The following is a 25,488-nucleotide window of genomic DNA, read 5'->3' as shown; positions in this document are numbered from 1 at the left end:
AGCTCAATCTCATTCTGACACGTAACTGAATCACTGACTTAACCTCTGTAACCCCACTACACATCTCTGATCACTTCTTTATCTAGTTCTCTGTCTCTCTCCCCCCAACTCCTCTTGCCTCTCCACCCCTCGTAACTTTCTGTTGTAACCTTCTCCTCCATTGTAACATCCTCCCTCCCTCCCATTGACGGGTTCACGTCCCAGCCCACTGACACTGCCACAAACACCCTGTTACTGCATCATTTGACATTCTGTCCCCTGTCAACCAGGCCTGCACGATCTTCTCCTTCCTGCCCGTGGATCACTCTGACGTACCGTCAACAATTTCACCTTGGTATGTCAAAATATGATTGAATTAGAGCTGTTTCAACTTTGGCTGAATTTGACAACGCTTACCACAGGAGAAACAGCTTACTTTTTTTATAAAGTAACGGAAAATAGCTCACCGGGATGGGACGGCGACCTGGAAAGTATAAGGTCGTAGGTTCGAATCAAGCCACAGTCGTTTGGCCCGTCTTAAATTTGAATATCTGTTTAGTTAAACAGGATGACATCGTTCTGAAGTACCATGCGCAATTTCACCTTGATATGTCAAAATCATTCAATCATCAATCATCATTGAATACAGCTGTTTAAACTTTGGCCGAATCAAACGATCCGTGCAAAAGAAGAAACGGCTTCCTTTTTTTTTACAGTAACTGACCACATACTCTCATCCTTGAGCATAGCTCAATGGGTTGAAACGGTGTCCTACAAAGTGCAAGGTCACAAGTTTGAATCCAGGCAGTATTTTGGCCTGTCATAATTTTGATTACTTGTTTAGTTAAACAGGCAGACATCCTTCTGAAATACCATGCGCAATTTCATGCAGTTTCACATTGAAATGTCAACCGTTTCTTAACCTTTATCCTAAAGCTGACCAAAAACGAATACTCATATCACGCAGTCGGAGCACAGCTAGATAATCAGCGTCAGCACCCTTGGGTACCCATCATGCAGTGCGGCATGTCAAAAAACGCAAAGACTTGTGGAAAATTGTTTGGTTACAACAGCCGTGCGAGGGATTTCAGTTGTTGTGTTTGTTCAGTTAGATGTTTGTAATGTTATTGTTGGTTGGTTAATATAATCTTGTTCAGCCTATTGTTGTTGGCCAAACATAAAGTCGTTTTGCTCTCTTGTTGTCCAAGTCTCGATATTCTACAGTGAACATGTTTATAATATTTTGCCATTTTGCGGAGGAACCGCATCGCTGCTTGCAGCTATATTTATTTTTCTTCTCCTTGCGCCCCAATATCTCAAAAAGTCCCCGGTCATACATTTTCTAATTTGGCACACCCGTATTTAAAAACGTTACTTAAAGCAATTGAATCAAATACAAAATGGCTGAAAGGGGTGTATTTATGCCTCAAGTTTGTGACACTAAATCAAATGTCATTTTGAATGATGGCTTTTCAAACCTAATAGGCTTTAAGATGACACCACCCTGAAGTACCCTGCAAAGTTTCACCTTGATATGGGAAAATATGACTGAATTACAGCTGTTTGAGCTTGGACCAAATCTGACAATGCTTGCCATTGGAGAAACATCTTATTTTATTATCCAGTTGTTGACTGACCACAGTAGAGTACCGATCTGGCAATGGCTCAATTGGATGAGATTTTGTGCTGGTAACCGAAGGGTTGTAGGTTCAAAACCAGTGAAAGGCAAAACATTTTTCTTTTTTACAGAACGGGTTATAGTCTTCCGGTCAATCTTCCGGTTGTAAAACATGGCGATGAGTGTTTATTTGGGCCCATAACAACATTCCAATCATCTGTTTAGCGAGACTGTGTAAACCACTGTAAAACAAGCCAGGTTTAACAGGAGCTAGCTACTTGGAGTCTTCGCATGATAGTGTCAGATTTACAACCGAATTAGCTTGAATGAAGTATATTGATCAGTCTGTTGCCCAAATTCATTTCAGGAACCTAAGCCAGGACAAATCGCCACTGATGCTAGTCATGATTTGAAATTCCCTTACATGACAAGTTATGGCAATCCAAACAACCTTTTTAAAGCACTATTCTTTACAGCAGCAACCCAGTCATCCCGTTGTCCCGTTTTTATGTCCCAAATAGGACTAAAATACAGCTGTTTAAACTTTAACCAAATCTGACAATGGGTGCCATTGGAAAAATTTCTTATTTTCTGACACAAAAACTGAATGAACTCATGTCTAAGTCTGTGAGTGGCTTAAAAGGATGAGATGCAGTGGTTGTGTGAAGGGTGGTGGGTTCAAATCCAATCAGAAGTACAAACACTTTTTTTAAAATTCTGACAGAAATTACAGTTTCAAGTCTTCTGGTTAATCCCACTGTAACTATCTATTATGTCAATTTTACAACATTTTGAAGGAGGAATCCGCCATTGCTGCTTGCAGCGATATTTGAAAAATAGATCTGGACAAACCTCAGTGAAATGGTTGGAACAAATGTGTAATTGAGGGTCGAACTACACAGGGATCTTCTCATGGACAACATCACCGCCTGTCGAGTGTTTGATTCCTTGGGAAGACTCTGAAAAGTGTCAGCATTCCCTCTACAGCCTGGAACACTGCATTTACGACCGTAGTCCATTTTCAATATCCTTGAAAAACTTTCTTCTTTGTAATTCCGTGGAAGTACACAGAGCAGCGTGCAGCAAATTTTGAGGCGTGACAAAGGCACAGACCAGAGCCTAAAAGGTGGAGCTTTTTCAAAACCTGTCGTTTTACAGCTACATTTTTTTATTGTGAGATTTGCATAGAATAGAGATGTCAATGGACTTGGGGTTCACTATGTCCATTTTACCCGCTGAACTGTCGTTACTCAACTGTTACAAGGTAAATTTGGTTCTACAATCAATGAGGCCAGGGGTTTTAAAGTGTAAGACAGTGAGCCTCCCTTCAGAGAACATCAGGTCACCGGGGCCTCCCCCATTTTAATAAAATATATTATATTAAATTCATTAATAATAATTATAACAAAAACACTGTGTTAAAATAAATAGTTGCAACTATAAAGGCTTTGAACAAGTTTATTTTGAACAAGTCCTAATACGATCTCTCTCATTTTAATAAAAATCAATAATATGGCTGATGGTTAGCCTAATTAGTATGTAGGTTAATACTACGAGATATGATGCTTCAGTTGCCTTGCAGTTTGTAGTGCTGACTGTTTCGACTGCCTGCTTCTGTGTCTTTAGTTCCTTTAGCTTCCCTTAAAATGTCAAAAAGATTATGGTCAAATATTACTAGTGTTAACATTTTTTTTCAGTGCTTCAAAACGATACGGTCATTGGATAAATGCTGTGATTATGTCCGGCCCGCGGACGCTTAGCGTCTCTGGGGATAAATGGAGAAGTGGGCTGGTCTGGACTCCGGGCTTCTGCGTGATGATTGGAGGGTCTGTCGAAAGACTGCATCTCCTTCTGATTGACAGCGATTTTGTACTATAAAAAGTCACTAAAGCTATTTGAGCTCAGTCCCATCGCGGATTTTGCAAGTGTAGTCGAAAGGCAGACTGCTGAAACCCATTTCTTGGTATTTGCTTGGCAAAATTGCTAGCCAATTTTCATCATACATTTCATACAAATATACACCACATATCTTGTTTCAGTTGACCATTCAATGGACCATTTTTATGAAGTACGCCGAAAATGAGCTTCCCCTCTTTGAAAGACCAGCAGCCGCCACTGTTGCCTTTATTGAGAGACTGCGATAGCCTACTATTGTTGGAAAAAAGGGTTTTAGTCAGAGGCCTTGTTAGATGTAAAACTCTACTGGGGCACAGGCCCTTATTCATATCCCTTTTTTTTCTTTCAAGCTTGCTGGGTACTACTAGGTAGGGGTGGGCGATATGGCCAAAATCTTCTATCACGGTATAAGTAATTTTATTTCACGGTTACGGTATATATCACGGTATAGTAATTGTTCTGTAAATTCTATTAAGAAATGGTACAAAAAAAACATACCGCACATCATCACACTCTATTATTTATTTATTACAAACAAAAACAACTGCCTCACATGAGACAACACTTGAGTTAAAAACAAAAGACAAAAAAAAAAAGTTATGAGTATGAGCGTTCCGATGGCTGATGCGCAGTCATGCCATCCGTGTGGTGACCTATTCACAGCTCAATATGGATCCGTAATGCCCTCAGACGAAAATTTCAAAATGAGCGAAAGCCATCAGTCTGACTTTTACTATCCATATAACTTCGGTTTCGGCGTACCTCGTTAAAGCTCGGTCGATACGTTTCAGTTTGATATTTCCCTGCATGACCTCACTCTCAGTAAGTAGTTAGCCTTCACTAGTCATCCTAGATCAAAAATGCTAGCAACGCCACCAGTGTTATTTTACAACAATCATTTTACAGCCCGAGACAAAACTTGAACAACAAATCGAATTGGTTACCTGCAGAATGGGACATCAAATATATAAGTAATTAGCATCGGCATGAATGTGGTCCGCTAAGACAAAATACACTCCACATCGAAAATTCCGTCAGACCAACGCAAATGTGCTTCAGGTCAAACGAAAATAGCAAATCAAATAGAAGTTAAACTACAATTCTAAATATCGCAAGAATGCGATTTATATGATGGCTTATATACAATGCAACAACCAGACATTTAATTGACACGTGTAATACAAAAATATAGTATAAAGTATACCGCGGTTAAAACGGTATAGCCAAATCTCTCCCGGTAGACACATTTCTACCGTTGCACGGTATATACCGTCATACCGCCCAGCCCTACTACTAGGCTATAGAAACTCCCCTTGCTTAACCCACTATACAACAGTTCAGGGACGCAAGTTTGATATCAGCTTTGGCAGGGACATAAATAGTATAGTAGATAGAGTATAGTAGTATAGTAGTATTTGACGCATTTTCCTGTCACCTTTTTCAGCCTTTCAGAGTTTGCAGGTATGATGATCAATTTGCAGATTAGAAATAGAGTTCTAATACGAAAACAATTACATTTGCGACCATGCAGTTTGTCAACGATAAATTAAGCAAAGAGCACTTGATCGGCCACGACTGACGTCAACGCAGCAAACCATGAGAAGCAGGAATGTCCGACTTTAAAGAGCTGTTTTTAACTCCTTCCTGACTGCAAGCATTAACTTTCGCCGGTCGTTTCATGCAGCCGCTGCCAATGTCAAACACCTATTTTCTCTCGTGCTGGATAAATTTGCTCTCACTGCTAGCTAACTAGATGTTTCCTTTCAAAATAATTTCACACATCCGCTGTCAGGACTGAGATGAGAGACTACCAAATTGCATACAAATATTGTATGTATATTTATGTATTCAATTCCATTCATCTACCAAATCATAATTTTTCAGAAAGCATTTTCTGTATGTTCTTAATCTTCTTAACATTAGCTAAGCAGAGCCATATCTCCGTAGGGGAAACTTCTCTCTAAGCCTTGTTTTATCAACTTACAAATGTCTCCATTAAACAAAAACATATTAAAGTATGTTTTGACGTCTAATTTCATAAAATGTTGTTGTCTTGATTACGCATGTTTTAATGCTAGAACCACCACAGGAAAGTTGACCGTCATGACACGTCTTTTTGTGTGAAACCAATATTAATGTATAATTATTAGGGCTGTCAAGCGATTAATTTTTTTTATCGCGATTAATCGCATTATTTCATATGATTAATCGCGATTAATCGCAAAATTATTAACTATTATAACTAATTATCTATTTAATCTGTTAGAATGTTATCCCAATAAATGATTTTTTGGGGGAAATAACATTAAAAGGGTGTACTTAAAAACTTCAGATAGGCCTAACTGGATGATAATGTCCATAAAACAAGTTCAGATGGAACACAACTTAAATTGTGAGGGAGTTTTATTCACTCACAAACTATACTGCTGTTTAAAAAACATCCACAAAATAAGACTTGTTCTGGAATAAAAAATACATTTAAACATGTTGTCTCATTCCCTACTACGATATCCTGCTCCATAATAATCAAATCTCACTCAAACATACTTCAGATACTTAAGCAACCAAAGATTGACCTTAATATTGAACAATACAGTTTCTATTTTGTTGAACCCAGTCAGCCGCTCGCTTCTTTTGCGAGTTTTGTCTGCCATATACCGGAGCGAACGCTGCTACCGCTAATGGTGTGTTCACACTGCAGCGGGGCGGGCAGAGCGGGGCGTCAGCTTCCAATTCATTTTCAATTAAACCAGGCGTTGACGCTCACGTAGGGAATTGTGGGAAGGCGAGCGGGGCGTCGACGCTCGCGTAGGGCATTGTGGGAAGACGAGCGGGGCGTCGAAAGTTGGATTTTCTCAACTTTATGTTAACGAGGAGCGTGAAAACGCTAGCGATGGCCAATCGGGTTGGTTTCTTGTTTCTTGTAACGTAGCAACTGTTGGTCATGGCAAACATTTCTAGGTTTGACAATTTCAAAGAGCGACTCATCGTATGGGTGTCTTCATACCCAGTATTGATGCGTCTATGTTCGATTACAGAGACGTTAACCAAAATAATTATACCTGGCGCAGGGTTGCTGAGGTTGTTGGCGTCCCTGGTGTGTCTTTTGTACTTTAATTCAGTTTTGTCACATTACGTAACTTTCTTCTGTGCTAGCTGCATAGTCTAGCTAGCTCACCCGGCACACGATTGACATTCAACGTTGAAATGCTGGCTGGCAGCCACTCGCTATCCATACAGTAAATGTGTAGTGGCAAGTTATAATCTAGCGATTGATTTGCAGAGACTTCGAGTAACATGATAAAAAGTTACACATGTCAACGTTTATGTCTGAAGAATGGAAAAAATGGGAGACGTTGAGGACCGGATACAAAAAAGAAAACCTATTGTGTGCTGTAGATAAGATCATGCCAGATCTAGAAAGTGTATCGGATTTTTGTTTAATGTGTGTAAAAGTTGTATTTTGTCGGCACATTTGCCATGATATTATACAAACTACAACAGTGATTTAAGAGAACTACAGGTCTGAATTAATCTGTCTGACACGCCCCCGAGCGTGGTGCACTGTACGAAGGCCAGCGGTGCAGAGCGGTAAAAAACGCTGTTATGTGAACGCACCGTAACGCTGCTAATGCTGCTGCTGTTAGCTGTGTGCTTTGCTTGCATATGATAGTAAGTCAGATGGCTGAGCGGTGAAGGAGTCGGGCTAGTAATCAGAAGGTTGCCGGATCGATTCCCCGGCGTGCCAAATTACGTTGTGTCTTTGGGCAAGGCACTTCACCCTACTTGCCTCGGGGGAATGTCCCTGTACTTACTGTAAGTCGCTCTGGATAAGAGCGTCTGCTAAATGTAATGTAATGTAATGTAATGATGGTTAAGGCTGAACGTACTCTGGTGATAACTAAACTCAGCCTGAAAATCAGTACACACAGCCTTAGTTTTGTCAGCCAAGCCGTCTCACAACCTTTTTACATGGAACTTCCCATCTAAAAGCCCTCTCTCCATCATTCAGTTACAGTCAGCAGTCGAAGTCATGTGACGACAGGTCATTCCCAGGGTCAAAAAGAAACCTGCGTTAACGGCACTATCATTTTTTGTCGCGTTAAAGTGAGATTGCGTTAACGACTTATTAATGCAAGCACGTCAAATGTATTGAAACACTGCGACACACAGAATACTTTTGGGGAGACAAATTGGGGAGACAGCCTCCCCAATTTGTCTGCTCTTTCAAATTCATACCTGTCTGTACAAGCTTCTCCGACACTATCTGAACGAGTTTTCTCCTGTGCAGGACATGCCACAAGTCAGGAGAGGTATATCTTGCCAGAGAAGGCAAATATGGAAATGTTTCTGCAGAAGAACTGCTAGCATACCAACTCAACATTTATTTTGTTGTTACTTGTTAATAGTGTAACTTATTTATTGTTAAATTATTGTAGTTGTGTGTTAGGTGACTTAGGTTAACTTATTATATATTTAAGTAGGATACTTCAAAACATTAATATATTGTTACATTCATGGGCGTAGATTTAGGGGGGGACGCTAGGTACTTGTCCCCACTAACATTTGAAAATGACAAAATTGTCCCCACCAATATTTTAGCAAATTGTGCTGCTATTTGGATCGATTCCAACGGCCAGGACGCGACAGTACAAGAAACGCCATAATTTGATTGGCTGAAAACCCGAAGGGGAAGGGTTATCTGACACGCGAGACGCACGGAAGAAGCACATGCTTCTTTGCACTGGCAGTCGCAGACAAGCTAGTGGGTGTATCGGCAACAACGGTACAGCTAACTTACCAGGGCTGTCTGCCAACAATACATACATAAAAGGCCAGAGTAACACATTTTAATATTCCCTTTGCCCTTCAGCATGTACATGTTAGCCCCTTTTTGTGCTTTGTAGATCAGATATGCCTCCACCCAAGAAGAAGAAAGGGGACATACAAAGCTTTTTCAAAAAGCAGTGTAAGTCAGGCTAAATAACTAGCCACACTAGCAGTGGTAGTGACCAGGCTTTCAAATGTAGATTCTACTGTGGAAAAAGTATTAACTGGTGATATTATATGTTACCCAGGATATTGTTACAGCTAAACCTAGCTTCTGTAGCTAATCTTTCAACCAAGGTTAGGAGTCTAGCCTAGGACAAATTCACAGTTTATGGACTGTCACTGCATTGCTAGACAGGTGCTGGAAAAAACAGTTGGCAATGTGAATAAGTTAACACTGTTGGTTATTCAAATATAATGTATCATTATTTGTCCAAATAACACTATACAATATGGCAGGAGGGTTCAACTTGTTAGCCATAGGATAGGCTACAAAATGAATTAACCATTTTGTATGCAGGAAAGACAGCATGAAAACACTCCAGATGTAGAGCAGGCTGAGGAAACAGCATCAGGGCTTCAGGTGAAGTTTATGATAATAAAACGTTTTGTTGTTCAGCATTACAGTCTCATCACAGAGTGCCTTTTTTAGATTATACAGTTATACTAGCTCTTTAGGGATAGTATACAGAATGGCATGGGGGGGGGGGGTTGATGGGTGGATGTCCCTACCAAGTCTGAGACCAAACCTACGCCCTTGGTTACATTTAAATAATTTCCATTAAATACAAAACTATAAAAGATTGGTGCTCGGGTCGTCACCAGCGACCAGTACAATGAGCTGCTGGTCCGACAGGATGAAGAGGAGAAGGAGTAGGAGGCAGGCAGAAGTGCAGAGGAAGAGGGAGATGGCGCAGAGGAACAGGGAGGAGGCCCAGAGGAAGAGGGAGGAAAAAGAGAGGAAGAGGGCAGAGAAGGAGAGGCAGATGGCAGTAGTGGAAGAGCTTGGCAGACACTGCGCTGTCTGCCGTAGCCTATCCCCTCCCTCAGGTGAGGAGGCAGGTGAGGAGGATGCCATCCACGAGTGGGTCCAGTGAAAACTTTGTGAGCTCTGGTTCCACCTCACTTGTTTGGGGATTGCAAGTGTGCCAGCAGGGGACTGGTACTGCCCCAAGTGCGATCTAGCACTTTGTATATATGTTTGCTATCTTTGTATATATATTTGGCTATTTTACCCAGTTCTGTTTAATGTTTTTAAATATGTTCCGCGTTTCAACAGTTTAATATTTAATCTAAAAATATTTTAATTTTAAAATCAAGGCATACGGATCGGCATTCTTGTCGCACCTCCTGTCAGTACCTGTTCTTATGCAGGGAAGTTAATGGTCCTAATATATTTCTAAATATATTTATTTTTATACAACATCTCACAGTTCTCTGTTGAAGGCAGGGCTCCAATTGATTTACAATTGTATGTGTATGTGTAGGATATGTAGTTATGCTAGTTTGAGACCAAAATACCCTTGGAATAGCCATCTGATTCTGAAATAAAGAGTGAATGCAATTATGGAGGGCAGCTTTGTCCACATATAATTTGTCCATTTCACAACACCTTGTATTTCTAACGCTGAGAAGTAGCCTAGCCTATGGAATGACTTGTCCCGCTACAATAGTGGATGGATAGCCAATGGTAATCTCACGCCAAACTTTTGAGAAATATTGAGAACCCTGTGACGGACGCCAACTTTCCACCAGCTTTCATTTTGACACTCATATTCAAGGGTAACCTCTAGAATCACAGGAGCTTCCACTGTGTGCCCATAAAGCAGGGGTCCCCAAACTACGGCCCGCGGGCCAGATACTGCCCGCCAACTCATTTGGACCGGCCCTCTGTACAATGCCATTTTATTTTTTTTATTAAGTAGATGTTTGGATTTCAATAGCAATGAATATGAAAAAGGTTATTTACAATATTAATAATGCTCTTTTAATAGGCTGTGATATGTACGAATGTACGGTGCATAACATAGTAATTAACTAATTTAGCATAATAAATACTAGTGCTGTCAGTTTAACGCGTTATTAACGGCGTTAACGCACACCCATTTTAACGGCGTAAATTTTTTATCGCGTCTTTTTCACATGCTGTTGCAACAACTACTGACGTTAGAAAAACTACAACACCACACCAGATCTAGCTACACCGCACACACTTGTTTGGGCTTGCGAGCCGGCTAAAGAGTATTAACTAACTTTACGCTTTGAGTAGATTGCAAGCGCGAGATGCCGAAATGGATGCCAATAAGATTCTGAATGCAAAGTTTACAATTAAAAAGTTGCAGTTGTCCCATTGATAAGAGCAAAGTGATCTGTGTGTTTTGTCGTTGTGAACTTAGCTATCATCGCAGCACGTCCAGTCTGAAATACTACCTGATGGCAAAGCACACAGCTGATGCGAATTCTCCGCCCCTTCGTCAAAGCCAGAAGATTGCAATGTTATTTTCAATGTAAAAAAAAATTTGCACCAAGCAATCCGATCCACTTTTCCATGTTGATAAAGCATTAAAATGAGAAAAAATAATTGGACAAAAGAAATCAAGGGACATTTAGAATAGACAAAAATGTGCGATTAATTGCGATTAATCGCGAGTTAACTATGACATTACTGTACTGAACTGTACTGTCCTACATCAATCATTGTACAGACACTGTGACTGCAGCCAAAAGGATTCGGATAAGCTCCGCCTTCAGGTCAGGTGACAAGGCCCTTTACAGCACCGCTAGAGCCAACCTGAAGAGAGGCATCAAAGATGCCAAGAAGGCTTATAAGGAAAAAATCGAAGACCATCTCACTAATAATAATCCAAGGAGAGTGTGGCAGGGAATTCAAAACATCACCAATTACAAGAACAGCAACACCAGCACTGTCCACGCTGATGCCTCACTGGCAGAGGAACTTCATCATTTCTTTGAACGTTTTGAGGTCAACAGGCCCACCACAATTGCACTAACTCCACCAACCCCCAGCAGCCACACTCTCACCCTACAAGAACACAAGGTGAGATGTGTGCTCAAATCAGTCAGTACAAGAAAAGCTTCTGGCCCCGACGAAGTATCTGGAAAGGTACTCAATTCCTGTGCCAACCAACTCGCTGGGGTCTTCACTAAGATCTTTAACCTTTCTCTTACTCTAGCCACCATCCCACTCTGCCTAAAATCAGCTATCATCATCCCCGTCCCTAAGAAATCAGTCATCAACAGCTTGAATTACTATAGACCGATTGCACTTACACCTGTAATCATGAAGTGCTTTGAGAAACTGGTTTTACGGCACATCAAATCAACCCTTCCCCCCACATTTGACTCGCATCAGTTTGCTTACAGAGCAAACAGGTCCACGGAAGATGCCAATCAACGTAGCCCTCCACACCGCACTAAGCCACCCGGAACTCCGTGGAACCTATATAAGAATGCTCTTTATTAACTACAGCTCAGCTTTTAACACTATCATCCCTGACATACTAGTCAGCAAACTAACTACACTAGGCCTCTCCCCCTCCATCTGCACCTGGATAAAGGACTTCCTCTCAAACCGCCCACAAACTGTAAAACTCGGCCCCCACCTTTCCTCCATCATCACTCTAAGCACAAGCTCTCCACAAGGCTGTGTGCTGAGCCCACTACTGTACTCCTTGTACACCCATGACTGTACTCCAACCCATCCCACCAACACCATCATTAAATTTGCTGACGATACCACCGTGATCGGGCTCATATCAGAAGATGACGAATCAGCGTACAGGGATGAAGTACAGAAACTGACAGTGTGGTGCTCAGACAACAATCTGTCACTGAACACCACAAAAACGAAAGAATTAATTCTGGACTACAGAAGGCAAAGAGCAGTTCCGGACCCACTCTACATCAACGGGGACTGTGTGGAGAAGGTCCACACCTTCAAATTCCTAGGAGCCAATTTATCAGATGACCTCTCATGGTCTGTCAACACCTCAGAGACAGTAAAAAAGGCACAGCAGCGACTTCACTTCCTGAGAGTACTCAGGAAAAACAACCTGGAGTGTAAACTGATGGTGGCCTTCTACCGCACCACTATCGAAAGTGTACTAACCTACTGCATCTCGGCGTGGTATTCCGGTTGCACTGCAGCAGACAAAAGAGCCCTCTAAAAGGTCATCAACACAGCACAAAAAATCACTGGCTGCTAACTGCCCTCCCTGGAATCCATTGCCCGCTCACACTACCTTAGCAGGGCCAAAAACATCTTAAAAGACTCCTCTCACCCAGGCCACCACCTGTTTACTCTCCTGCCCTCAGGCAGATGGTACAGATCCTTTAGAGCAAGGACCACGCGTCTTAAGAACAGTTTTTTCCCGACAGCCATCAGAACTCTAAATACCGACATGCACTAAACACTAAGCACTTTATTGACTACAAGTCACATACCATCTCAGTCACTTTACACATGTGCATAAACAAAGCTGTATTAATTGATGTATTTATTGAAGTACTTTAGTCTATGCCACCGCACTTTGTTCTACTCTTAATGTATATATATATACATTTCTGGGGGCTGTTCCTACTGTTTTTGGATAGTTGTAGTATTGTTATGTTATATGTTGTTGTTGTGTTATATGTTGTCCCTCGTCACACCAACAGGAGAAGCACTCAAAATGTCGTTGTATAAATACAATGACAATAAAGGCTTTTCTTTTATCTAATGCGATTAATCGCGATTAAATATTTTTATCGTTTGACAGTACTAATAAATACATTTAGAATCATAATAAAATCTCCACAATAATACTGGTAGTTACTCCGGCCCAAGTAGCTTTCTGTTCCGACCCGACCCCACATTAAAGAAAGGAAAATGATCTGGCCCTCGCAGACAAAAGTTTGGGGACCCCTGTAGTATCCCTTAAAAAACCTGTGTGCTAGCGAATAACTTATACAACCACACAAATACAAGCTCCTATTCCAAATTTCTTGAGATGAAAGAAAGAGTAATGTGTTGCCTTTCAGAAGCAAAAGCAAATCTAAGTGGCTTATTTGGTTATTACAATAATGGGCAATTAGATTTTTATTTTGACGTATATTATTGGTTCAACATCATGTCAGTCATAGTTAGAATGTGGCCAAGCATTTTCCGGCAACTAAGAAGCTATCAGATTAGCTGTAGTCTTATTTTTGACCGTTGCAGCCTCATTTAAAGTCGCTATACGTCCGAGTTTGTACGGAACACCTTGAGCCTACAGTAGCGAGGTGATAGCAAATGGGACGTGAGAAGAGCGGTTACGTGACACTGACACAGTAAATTCAGAAAAGTAACATTTTGCAAATAATACCAACAGTATAAATACTACGATGTCCTGTGTGTTTAAATGCTGGTCAGTTAGGTAATCCACCTGACTGTAGGTCTAACGTGTCGACTGTAGGTCTAATGTAGACTGCGGTTCTGACAGGTGTTTCAGATTTCTAAAACATTGTTCGAATAATAATAAAAGTACTGAATGGATGAATGTTGTATCTTCTTGTTCACCAGTTTCAAACAAAGACAGGTTGACAGGTAATGTCAGTGTCAGAGCAGCTTGTCACATGTGCATGCAGAAAAATAAAAAAAGCTTGAGAGTAGGCTAATGTTTAGCGATGGGTTTACTAAACCAATTCTTAATTCAGCGGTATCTGAATAGTAGCAAAATTCAGATAGTGCTACGTGATTCAGAACCTGTCGTCATGATCTCCAGTCAGTGTTCGTGCAAAGCTAATCACACTGCTGCAATGCTCATTTCAGAGCTCAATATCCAGGTTGTCCCTCTTGTTCATGCCTGCACAGAAACTGAACAACAATGGCACAAGCCCAGATCTTCAGTAAGGGTTGAGGAAAATGTACTGTATACGTATGTAAGAGTTAGGCTATGTATGCAGCAATAACAATAGTAAATTGGTAAAATAAACTATTGTGATCTAAGATCAGAAACATTTTGAGGTGCAGCGTAATATAGTGGAGACTCCGTTTATTTTCCGAGCAGTCTTCTTCTGACCACCGTCTGGTCCCACCGCTCAAGAGCGCCCGGTCCCAACACAAGCTGTCAAGAGATATGACAACGAAGTGGACTCAAAGAATGCAGTGTTTGGCAATCAACTGCAACAACTACCAGTGTGACAGTATTTATTTACAGGTCAATTTTGTAGGTAGCGTAATCTTATACACCTGCTAACGGCATAGTAGTAGGCTAAACGTAATTCCTTCTAGGAACGGTAGGTCCTACCTATAGAAACCAGAATAATGATATGGATATGACACTAAATTAAAATGAGCTTCTTAAATTAATTTGCTGAATTCATATATTTCATTGATAATTAGCACTATTTGTGTAGCTATGTAGCCTACTGTAATGTTGTAGTTAATGTGTAGAGCTAGCGTTAGTGCTACCTCCTGGGAAACGGTCTAACGGCTATTATAACGTTAACGCTATATGAACTCATCACGTTATTCCTGTCACACTTAGCTTAATGTAGAGAGTAATACAACTTATAAAATCCTTGAACTTCCCTGTCAACATAAGTTATTTGGATCACCTAGCGCTGCAGATGTACAGAAGTGAGCAGCGGAAACGATTACATCTGTTTTCCGGTTCAAACGCTGAGCGCTCCGCATAACCCCTATTGGCTGTGAGATTCACGGATTTTGGGTGTCCAAAATATGATGGCCTCTGATCTGTATCAAGACTCTAGCCATGTACAGGGCTCAACATTATGCACAAAAAAAAAATGTACTTAGCTCACTTTATGTGCCACTCATTACGTCTATTTTACAGATTTTATACGCCTCTGAGTTGAAGCCTCGCCCCCTACGCAAAATCGGGGCCAAAAGTCTGAGACTGAAAAAAAAAACTTTAGCTTTAGTTTTTCGACTTTTTTTCGAATTAACAAAACATTTGGCCCTGATTTAGCTCCATAGAAAGCCTCCAGAAAGTTATGTTGAAATGCATATATGATATCAAAGTTAAGCGTCTCACAAATCACCCACAACAGAATCAGTTAAAATAAATGTTCAGAACTGTTAGAAAAACGTGTTCCAAAATAGCTTAGCCCTCAATTTTTAAAAACTGTGCAGCTAATGCTTGGCTGATCACGTTTTGAGATGGTCGGTCACGGTCTGTCATGGAATGCAATGCGCTATATAAAACTGCGTTGTCGCTCTTTAGTAAGTATCTTATGTGTTTGAGCCGTCTAATTCAAAATCACCTTTGAATTAATTGAGTTACAAAATGTTTCTATATTACTCCTAACTATTAGTTAGAATAGTTAACATAACATTACATTAGCTAACACATGTACATTTAGCCGATGCTCCTCACAATGCTAGCTCTGCTTAGCTAATTTAGCTAGTGCCATATTGTTTTAATATAATTATCTAGCTAGCTAATGCAAAAGGCTACATAGAGGCAAGCTTAGCTCAAATTATTCAAGAAGTCAAGAAGTTCTTCAAAGACACCCGGACTGCGGCACAGAATTGGAGCACACTGACCCAGAACCTCATTTCCTGGAGCCTTGTGACTCCACATTAATTGGAGTGCTGAAGTTTAAAAACACAAACACAGCTTTGAGATGGATCCCAAGCCACGGTAGACAACAAAAAAAGGAACAATAAAGGTTACATAATTTTTTGTATGTCACAAAGACTGTACTGGTATGAATGAACAATGTCACTTATCTTAAACTGTGAATAGAGACTACCTTTCCTCCTCTGCCATGACCACTACCAGTGACTGCAACATCCCATTGTTGGACAGACTATCCTACCACTGTCACACGGCCTAGCACTGTGTCTCTGGGAAATATGGTGGTAAAGTAATGAATGACTAATGAGTAATGAATCAATGAATTGTACGAGCCATGGCAACCCTAAAAGCTATGTTTTGAAGCAAAAGCATGACTTAAAACTTTTGCATCACCAGATGCCATACCCCTAGGTGTGAACGCTGGTCTGGTGGAGGAGAACCCATTGGGGTCCCAGGAAAACAGCTGGCAGCCAGGCAAGTGCAAATATAAGATACTCAAAAAAATACTCAAAGCTTTTCAATAGAATTGCCAAGTCATTGTAAGGCATACCTAAGTTGTTCTGATCGTGGCGGGGTCAAAACAACAAATGTTGTCATACTTATGCTTTGTTTACAACCTTTCAAGGTAACATTTTGTTATTTACATCAATGTTACAGCTAATCTAGAAGAACCACAGTGTATGCCAATCATGCAAACGCTTGTAGACTCGTTTGACTTGTCTTTAATGAGAGACACACTACAGGTTATGCTCCGGAAGATGGAGATATTGGAGGAGAACCAGCAAGAAGCTCTCCTATTCAGGCGACTACAGGCCGACACACTGAAGAGGTGCCAGGGATGGACCTTACAAGTGGCCCAAACACAGGCTGAACTCCAAGACCTTGAGGAGTGCCTTAAGGTGCTGGAGTTCCAAAAGAGAGTGGTAGGTGTTTGGAGATGCCATAAACTATGGCTTACACGCAGCGTTCAACGTTCACATTGGTAATGACAAAAAGTTCACGACTTCTAATTGCAGACCCTATGATGAAGTGGAAGACGGGACTGGGAGAGAAGGCTGTGGACCTCCTCATAGCGGAGACACTCAAACACGCCCCGGCAGCCAGCCCATTCAAAACAAGCCAGGTGAATGAATCATGATTGCAGCTTCCATATCCAACCTTTCACATGGCTATGTGACAAAAAACTAGACGCCCATAATATTTTTGGGATGATGTATATTATTTTAGATGTGATTTTTTATGGCTTGTATATCCCCTTTCACACTTGCAATTATGTTGATAGGACACTAACTTATTTTGTGCTTCATTGTCAGGGCCAACACACAGGACCTGTAGCGGGGACTGGCAGAAGATTTTAAGTCACTGTTTGCCAATTTTTTTTAAATAAAATGACAATGTTACATGAAAATGCTGCCTCGTTTATGATTATCTTGAGTTAGGCTAGACATCATACAAACATTGTCCTCCTAAAGTTGGTTACCATGTAGCCAATTTTGTTGTTACTTGTTGCTACTTGTTCTTGTACAAGAACAAGTAGCATTTTGGGCATGAACCGCCCCAATATAAGCAGTAGAATTGAAAAATATAGGTTACTTAATTAACGTTGCACTTACGGACTGGCAACGTCTTTAAATTACGTTGCAAGGAGGTAGAGGTTACGGACTGGCAACGTCACAAAATTATGTTGCTAGGAAGTCGCGGTTACAGACTGGCAACGTCACAAAATCACGTTGCCTGGACGTCGCGGTTACGGACTGACAAGGTCACAAAATAACGTTGCCAGGACGTTGCGGTTACGGACTGGCAATGCCATTTTGTGATGTTGCCGTTACTAACTGGCGACGTTGCGGCAAGGAATGTTTGGTCATCGAATGGCGTTGCGGCAACGTAAGGGCAACGTTACTGTGTTAGCTGGGACGGTGAACAGCAGATAAAATGTAATAACATAATAATGCTAACATTAGACTATATACTCTGTCTACATTATGCATTAAGACTCAATGAATATTTAGTTATAATTTGAAAAACTTTTTCTCACCAAGATTAGGCTACATGTTTTTGTTGAGGAAAAGTATTAAATCCACTCAAGATGGCTTCAACGTGGTCCTACGCTCACTGATGGTACGTCCAGCAGCACTGAACACCCTTTCACTGCTGCTGTTACTGGCCGACATGCATAGTACTTATCTGGCTAATGTTGCAAGTTTTGGGTAGGATGATTTGTGGTCTTCCACCAGCCAAGAACATACATTTCATTTTCCATGACAGTCGTTACAATGTAGCAAGTGACCTCGTCATCTTCCCAGTCAACCTTACATTTTCCCACCGCAAAATTCACCCTTTTTTGTTGGAGGAGTGGGTTTCCAGAGAGCTCTGGGTTTCGAATCCCTACATCTGGTGTACCAGCAGCCATGGCTTGCAAAGTACGGCATTCTTGTCTGAGTGTGACAACATTCTCAGCTGGTTACATTTTGGCCAGAGGAATGTTAGGATCGTGTAGAGGTCCTGTATTATCACTTAAGCACGAGCCAGTCTTCGTGCCGTTTACGCATGACAGCTTGCTGAGGGGAGTCCAGGGCATTGGGCTGACAGTGGCGTTTCAGTTTCTCACACCAGAGACACACACACTATTAAGTGTTGAATACTCCCTCAAGTTCCCGCTGTGCTTCATAAAACAGCTTCAGAAAGTCTATCAAAAAGCCCAGTATGTCCGGTGCCATTTTTTCAATGCGCACACTCTGTCCTCGTGCCTCCAGCTTTTCACGGAGCTCATGATAAATGGCCTGTATAAAAGTCAGTGTGAGGTACACCGTACTAAACCGAGTGTCTACCATTTGCAGCAATGTTGTTGACAGTTGCGCAGCCAACCCCGACTTCTTATCGTACCTCACTTATGATTTAGCAGCAGAAAATGGTATGTCCAGAGCACCCTGGGCTTTGGATCACTCGGCAATGTCGAGTCCAATGGTGCAGTACCGTATTAATGACATGGTGATTGCAGTCCAATCTCTGGTATGGCCGCAGAGCTACTTAAATGTTTTCCCCCTCATCGGTCACCCATACAAATTTGCAGAGAGAGGAAGCGTCAAGGCGAAACTTTGTCACCAGTAGTTTTAGTATCCCCCATCTGATATTTTCTCCCGTCTTTGCCTCTTCCAAAGGGAACATTGTAGTTGTCAGGGTTTTATATACCAGTTCCATATCCTCATTTAAAAAATGGCATGTGATTGTCAAATAACTAATTTCCGATAATCCTCTGTCCACATGTCTGTGGTAATTGAGACTTTGCCGGTGCAACCAAAACGTAATCGCCAGAGGCCAGTCTCCGTTTCACCTCCTCGGCATCCATTTTCGTGGTAATCGAATCACCTGACCACTCATGGAGCGCAAGACCAAACCCGATGGGACCCAGGTATCCTGATATGAAAAATTCTGATTTATTTTCCATCAAACTGATGAACTATTACAGATTATAAAATCCTGCTTTGCTCCAAGCATTACTAGTAACAGTTACAAACGTTGATTACTGGATTTCCTCCACCTAGTAAGGAAGTCGGAGGGGAAAAAAATGAAACGCTGAACATATAACTGGATTTATGTACATGTAACTTAACTGGATGCAAAAATGAAAATGGAAGCAACACAAAAGCTAGTTTCAGGGATAACAAATACCTGGTAAGACTGATGGAGAGGTGACACCAATAAGCTTCACATAGGATGAACCTGGAACGGACAAATCTTGCTCATTCTCACTTCCTTTATCAATGTCCTGTTCACCCTTTTCACTTTCAGGAAGCTTTGCTGATGGCCTAGCCTAAAATGAAAAACAGCACAACATTAATCACAGCAAACATCAAAGCACAGGAGGGGCATGGAATGAGAATATTTTATCGTAACACAGCTTTCAATTAAATATAAATATGAAGCATCTATAAATCATTGGTCGGAGTAGAGCTACATTTAGAAGGATTCACCTTCTCAGGTAGGTGCAGGGTTGTGAATGCTGTCTCAGAGAAATATGACAGAGCTCTGTAGCCACAGTTGGCCACCTCATGGTCCTGTAACACATACAGGGATTAACAATCAACAAAAAACTCAATTTTTTCACTCACTCTTTACTGTCTTGTCGAACATAATCTTTTTATTCTGTCTCATCAATACATAGGCTCACAATCACAAATTTGGAGGACATGGGTCTAATTTGACTGATGGTCATAGGTCCCATACACATTATCCAATGGCTAGAGTATTGGTCTGGTCTAGACATCACAGACTGAAACCTACAATCTACATCTGATGGGATAAGTAAATACACACACAGTTTACTCCAGTTCCGTAATTTCAGGAAGCCAGCAAAGTATATTTGCCTCATTCAAAATATGTAAATAATGAATAAAATAAGAAAGTGGGAAAAATATGTAAATAATAAGGGTTATACACTATGACATATGACACCAACCTTGTTCAGAGCATAGCCCCAGAGCAAACTGGTCACCTGCTCTTTGAGTTTCTGAGAAAGTACGAAACATTTAACTTCATTAACATCATTAACTTTGAGTTAAAAGAGTACTTGACAACGCATATTATTAGGCAACAAAATGATAGTGCCGTTGTAGTGACCAACCCATTTTGTCAAACTAAACAAGTTAGCATTACAGATTAAAACACAGTAAGTACAGTATACAAGTACGGTAAAGTATTATGTTAACACTTCTAGAGGTACCTCATACTCTTCAGACTTTACAGTCAACTGTGGGACCAAAGCCAGGAGGTCAGCTATGGTCTTAATCACCAGGGGTCTGGAGTCACAGCTCAGCTTGGGGCCAAGGATCCTCCACATAGAACAAATGTCTACTACCTGCAAGGCAATTGATCAAAAAACACATCCAGTTTGTTACAAACTGTGTTTTAAAACTAGACGTTTTCCCAACTTATAATGCGGGTAGGCGGTCAAAAGGCCACAGAGTCTTCAGACAGAGATGCTGTTGCTGACACAATGATTGCTAAACGGGGCTTCTTGCACAGAGCCAAAGGCAAAGCAGTAAAATGTGTGGAGGTAGATTTGTGTCTTTTGTTTATTGCAAGGCTTTTGACATTGTCACCCCCCAAAATCTGAAAACAAAAATTAGCTCAAAAAGTTTTTAACCCCCCAGCCCCCAAAAATGTTATTTTTGTTTTGAGAGCAAACACAAAGAACACCATCCATTTTGAAAAAAAGAAAGAAACATTTTTCCCAACTGCAGGCAAATGACTGGAGCTTAGCTCTTCTAGTGTTACTAACTAGTACAGAGGGAAATATTTATCCTGCACTCATGAGTCTCTGTGAGTATGTTGCATGCATGTATGAAACATACACACCTCAGCTCGACAGAGCTCGTGTAGACCTTGCAGGGCCAGGGCTGCAGGGGGGGCCTGGTCACTCCTGGTACACTGGGTTAGAATGTGTGTTATAGCAGCCAGCATATCACCCCCGTGTTGGTAAGGCCTGTAAAAACACACAAAAACACTAGAATGATTGTCTTCAAGTAACTGCTGCTATGTCACTCACACAAATGAAGGACATAAACAAAAAATATGATCTAACAACTGAGTTTCTTCCATCTGAAATACAAAATATGTTTTTTTATTAGCCACATTTGGAATTTCCCAGAGAGAAAAATTAAGTCACTTTATTTTTGTCTTCCAAATGTTGGTTTGGAGCAGCAAAAAGGACAGAGAAAAAGTCACCTCTCCTTGCAGATGTCTCTTATGCATGTGGCTCTGGCCAAGACCTGCTCCCATTGGTCCTCCTTTCCCACCAACCCAGACGTTTTGTCCAGCTGGCCCATTAACCTTTGGAGCTCAGGGTACACACGGTCCTGGAATGAAGAAAGACAAAAAATATAACACTCCAACAAGTGTAAGTGTAAGATCCTAAACTAATCTTAAACAGACATTTATATGGATTTTTCAAGAACACCCATCAGTACTTTTTTCATGAAAAGAACATTGATACAAATTACACCAGCTCAAAGACTAAGCTTAAAGCTGGTGACGCAACTGCTTACTGACCTGCTTCTCCCAAAGAGCAGTCATTAGGCGCAAAGCCACTCCACGAAGCTTAGATGTGCTAGCAAGGATCTGGAGAGTGTGCAGCACCTGAGGAACAACCAACTGACAGCCACAGAAACCTCAACAAGGGGAAAGCCACAAGGATTTTTTTTTGAGAGGGTAGCCCCTACCCTTTAATCGAGTTTTGGTTGTGTTTACACTTGAGACATAAGAAGATAACTTGTTCCAGTCAGATATTATGATTGCTTTCCCAGAATTGGCTTAACTTAATTTACTACTACTTAGATTGCTCAATACAATCCAATCAAATTTTACCCTCTCAACCTAAAACCTTGGATTTTCTGAAGTGCCCCAAATAAACGGAAACAATTATGTTGTTCCTGAACCTCAGTTACGGGGACAAACACCCAACCTATTTCAACTGAAACACCCCAAATTTTATTAACTTCACAAACACAAAATATTAACTGGAAATCATATTTCTTACTGTTTGAGCAACACTGAAACCTGAGTATATATGAAGCTAGAGTTGATAAATAATAAGAAATTTGTTGATCTACAAAGCAGTATTTGCCATGGTTGAGTCCCCCTCTCTGTCCCCCCCTCTTGTCCCCCCCTCTTGTCCCCCTCTCTTGTCCCCCTCTCTTGTCCCCCTCTCTTGTCCCCCTCTCTGTCCCCATCTCTGTCCCCATCTCTGTCTCAAAAATTCTAATAGGGGGTATTATGCATGAGAACATGTCAGCAATTGGACTATATATTAAACAAGCGGATACACTTATACTCGTATTCATCTAGACTTATCTTCACACTGTTGCATTATGACATTTATTGGTAATGTTCAACATTACCAATAAAACAAAGTATGTATTGTAACATCTCTATTCCAAAGCTCTTGAGCTACGATCTGTAATGGCTGTGTAACAACAATAGTAGGCAATGAATAGGTCACAAGTTGTAAAGGCTGACCAGAAATATGCAGCACTTTACCTTGTGGGTCCCAAGACTTGGCAAGGAATAGAGAATGGTGTGTGTCAAGGCTGGGTCACACTTCTTCCCAAGCTTAAACAACAGAACAGGAAGAAGGGATGTGACCTGCAGAGTAAGGGACAAAGGGTTGGAGAGAGACAGAGGCAGACAGAGCATTAGTGAGACAGAACATGGGGCTGGGGGATGATCGTGTTGAAGCATGTCTTAAGTGATTTTTGAGGTGTGGTTGGTGGGAAGAGACTCAAGAGGAGACACGCTCTGAGTTTCTCATCCACATCATTACTGCCTCACCTAAACTGCACAGACTGTTGAAACCAATCCATCTTGGCAATGCCACAAACTACACAGACTTGGACCACCAGACAATGACCCTCAGAAGTGGCTGAACTACTTAAGCTACAGTGTGAGTTTGTACCTTTTTACTGTTTCCAAGACACTTCAGGACTAAACAAACCATCACCCCCATCAAATAAATACATCATCTAATTGGGGTACCATCATCCTAATCCAGCGCAATTTAAGTGTACAGAATTAAAAGTTATTATAGGAAATGAGGACTATGACAAGGAAAACCTAAGTGCCCTGTTAAAAGTGCTGGCGTTGAAAAGACACAAAGTTAAATAATGGCTAGTTATCCCCCAAAATATTTAAATCTGTGCAAGATTGTTTTTTTTTTGTACAATGTAAACATTGGAACAACCTCAGAAATAGTTGATCAATGTATTTGACCCAGTTTTGGTTACATAGAATAATGCTACTTCATTAGTATAACAATTATTGCTCTCTGCTTTGTGGCACTTGGCCCATCACCAAGCCCCCTCAAAATCTCAATGGCTCATCGAGATGAGTGGGGATGGATGAAGGCAGGGATTTTTGGGAAGACAGTTAAGCCATAGGTAAAATTACGGTGGCCCTGAAGTGCAGATCACGCCCCCTAATATGAGTACATCCCCCAAAAGAAAACACTCCCCCCCAATACGAGTCAACTCCCCCCAAATCGGATGACCAATACAAAAACACGCTCCCCCAAATGGAAAACGACATTACATTAACTCAAAAACACATTACATTAACTCTGAACGGAAAGGGTAGGTAGGCCTACTACACTTTAGCGCTGATTGGATGCAGTAGGCTAACTAACAAGAAATAAGAAATTGATCGACAGAAGTAAAAAACGCAATAGCCTGACAGAGTTAGGTGCACCAGGACATTTATTTGGGTATAGAAGCATGTAGCATAGGCTACGTATGCAAAAGCATCAATTGCGTGTTAAACATAAACATCGATAGCAAAACAACTAGTCCACGTAACTCTGTCATTATCATGAACTTGATCGTTTTGGTTGGAAGGAAAGAGGAAACATTAATGTTTACAATTCAGAGTCATGACACTACTTTTTATTTTAATCAGGGTCATTCCTATGAAATAATCTCAGATATGCTGTTAACGTTTCACAATATAAGTAGCCTATGCGCACGCTAAAAACGCAGTTGAAGGAAGCAGGACTTTTCAGAAGAAAAAACTAAGTCCACTATAGAAGAACGAAATGCCACAATGACAGAGTAACTTGGACCAGGATAGTTGTTTGGCTATCGATTTTTACATTTAACACAAAATACTTTTTCCTAAGTAGCCTACTATTTGCTTCATTCTTTGATAGCCAAACAGATGTTCTGGTGCACGTAACTCTGCCAGGCAATTGCATTTTGTACTTCGGTCAATCAATTTCATATTTCTTGTTAGTTTGCCTACTGCATCCAATCAGCGCTAAAGTATAGTACCTACCCTTTCCGTTCAGAGTTAATGTAATGTGTTTTTGAGTTAATGTAATGTCGTTTTCCATTTGGGGGAGCGTGTTTTTGTATTGGGGGGAGGTGAACAAGTCATCCGATTTGGGGGAGTTGACTCGTATTGGGGGGGGAGTGTTTTCATTTGGGGGATGTACTCATATTAGGGGGTGTGATTTGCACTTCAGGGCCACCATATAAAATGACAAAAAATACCTTCCTAAAATTGTGCTTAACCACTTTGAAGCAGTGAAAGATAAAAGACACATTCAGAGGAAAGACTAAGATTGAAGGATACTGCAGTACGCTCATCTACAGGCTACAAAGGCATCTGTGGTTGAGTTGTTAGCGTTCCTGTTAAAAAGAACAACTTACAACTTAGGATCAATGGCAAAGGGTCAAACTAATGCACCCATAAAATGCTAGGGTATCATCAACAGATGCAAAGCAACAAACCAACAAGAAGGTGCAGAATTACAAATGGAGCAACAACCTACTTCTGCCCCACCTAAAAACCAGAGCAACTGGCACTTTGGGAGCAAGTATAAAACCAAACCAAAAATTAAGGCCTCTAACGAACAATGGTAATAAATGAGAAATACAAAGTCATTTCTCAGTATCTAGCTAGAACAGGTGGCTAAATTTTCAGTCAAGGGTTGTGTCTACAAGTTTTAATCTCTACACTAACACAAAGCCCTGTGTGGCAACATTTTGTATATAACTTTAGTAAAAACAATAATCATGTAGACACATTACA

At 40.9% G+C, this 25,488-nt stretch overlaps 1 protein-coding gene across 4 annotated transcripts in view; it reads right to left on the bottom strand.

The window, feature by feature from the left end:
* focad (focadhesin) overlaps positions 1 to 25,488 on the bottom strand; it is a 169,904-nt gene that overhangs the window by 86,234 nt on the left and 58,182 nt on the right. For all 4 annotated transcript variants that reach the window (XM_047049347.1, XM_047049349.1, XM_047049350.1 and 1 more), the window contains 8 exons: positions 22,945 to 23,049; positions 21,958 to 22,059; positions 21,634 to 21,764; positions 21,265 to 21,391; positions 20,630 to 20,764; positions 20,366 to 20,416; positions 19,881 to 19,964; positions 19,579 to 19,720 (listed from right to left, as the gene is read on the bottom strand). In XM_047049347.1, the coding sequence (XP_046905303.1) occupies positions 19,579 to 19,720; positions 19,881 to 19,964; positions 20,366 to 20,416; positions 20,630 to 20,764; positions 21,265 to 21,391; positions 21,634 to 21,764; positions 21,958 to 22,059; positions 22,945 to 23,049 (877 nt within the window). The remainder of the gene's footprint in view (positions 1 to 19,578; positions 19,721 to 19,880; positions 19,965 to 20,365; positions 20,417 to 20,629; positions 20,765 to 21,264; positions 21,392 to 21,633; positions 21,765 to 21,957; positions 22,060 to 22,944; positions 23,050 to 25,488) is intronic.

This window comes from Hypomesus transpacificus, chromosome 25 (assembly GCF_021917145.1).
Source record: "Hypomesus transpacificus isolate Combined female chromosome 25, fHypTra1, whole genome shotgun sequence".
In the NCBI taxonomy this organism is placed as follows: domain Eukaryota; kingdom Metazoa; phylum Chordata; class Actinopteri; order Osmeriformes; family Osmeridae; genus Hypomesus; species Hypomesus transpacificus.
This window is presented reverse-complemented; position numbering and strand designations above follow the sequence as displayed.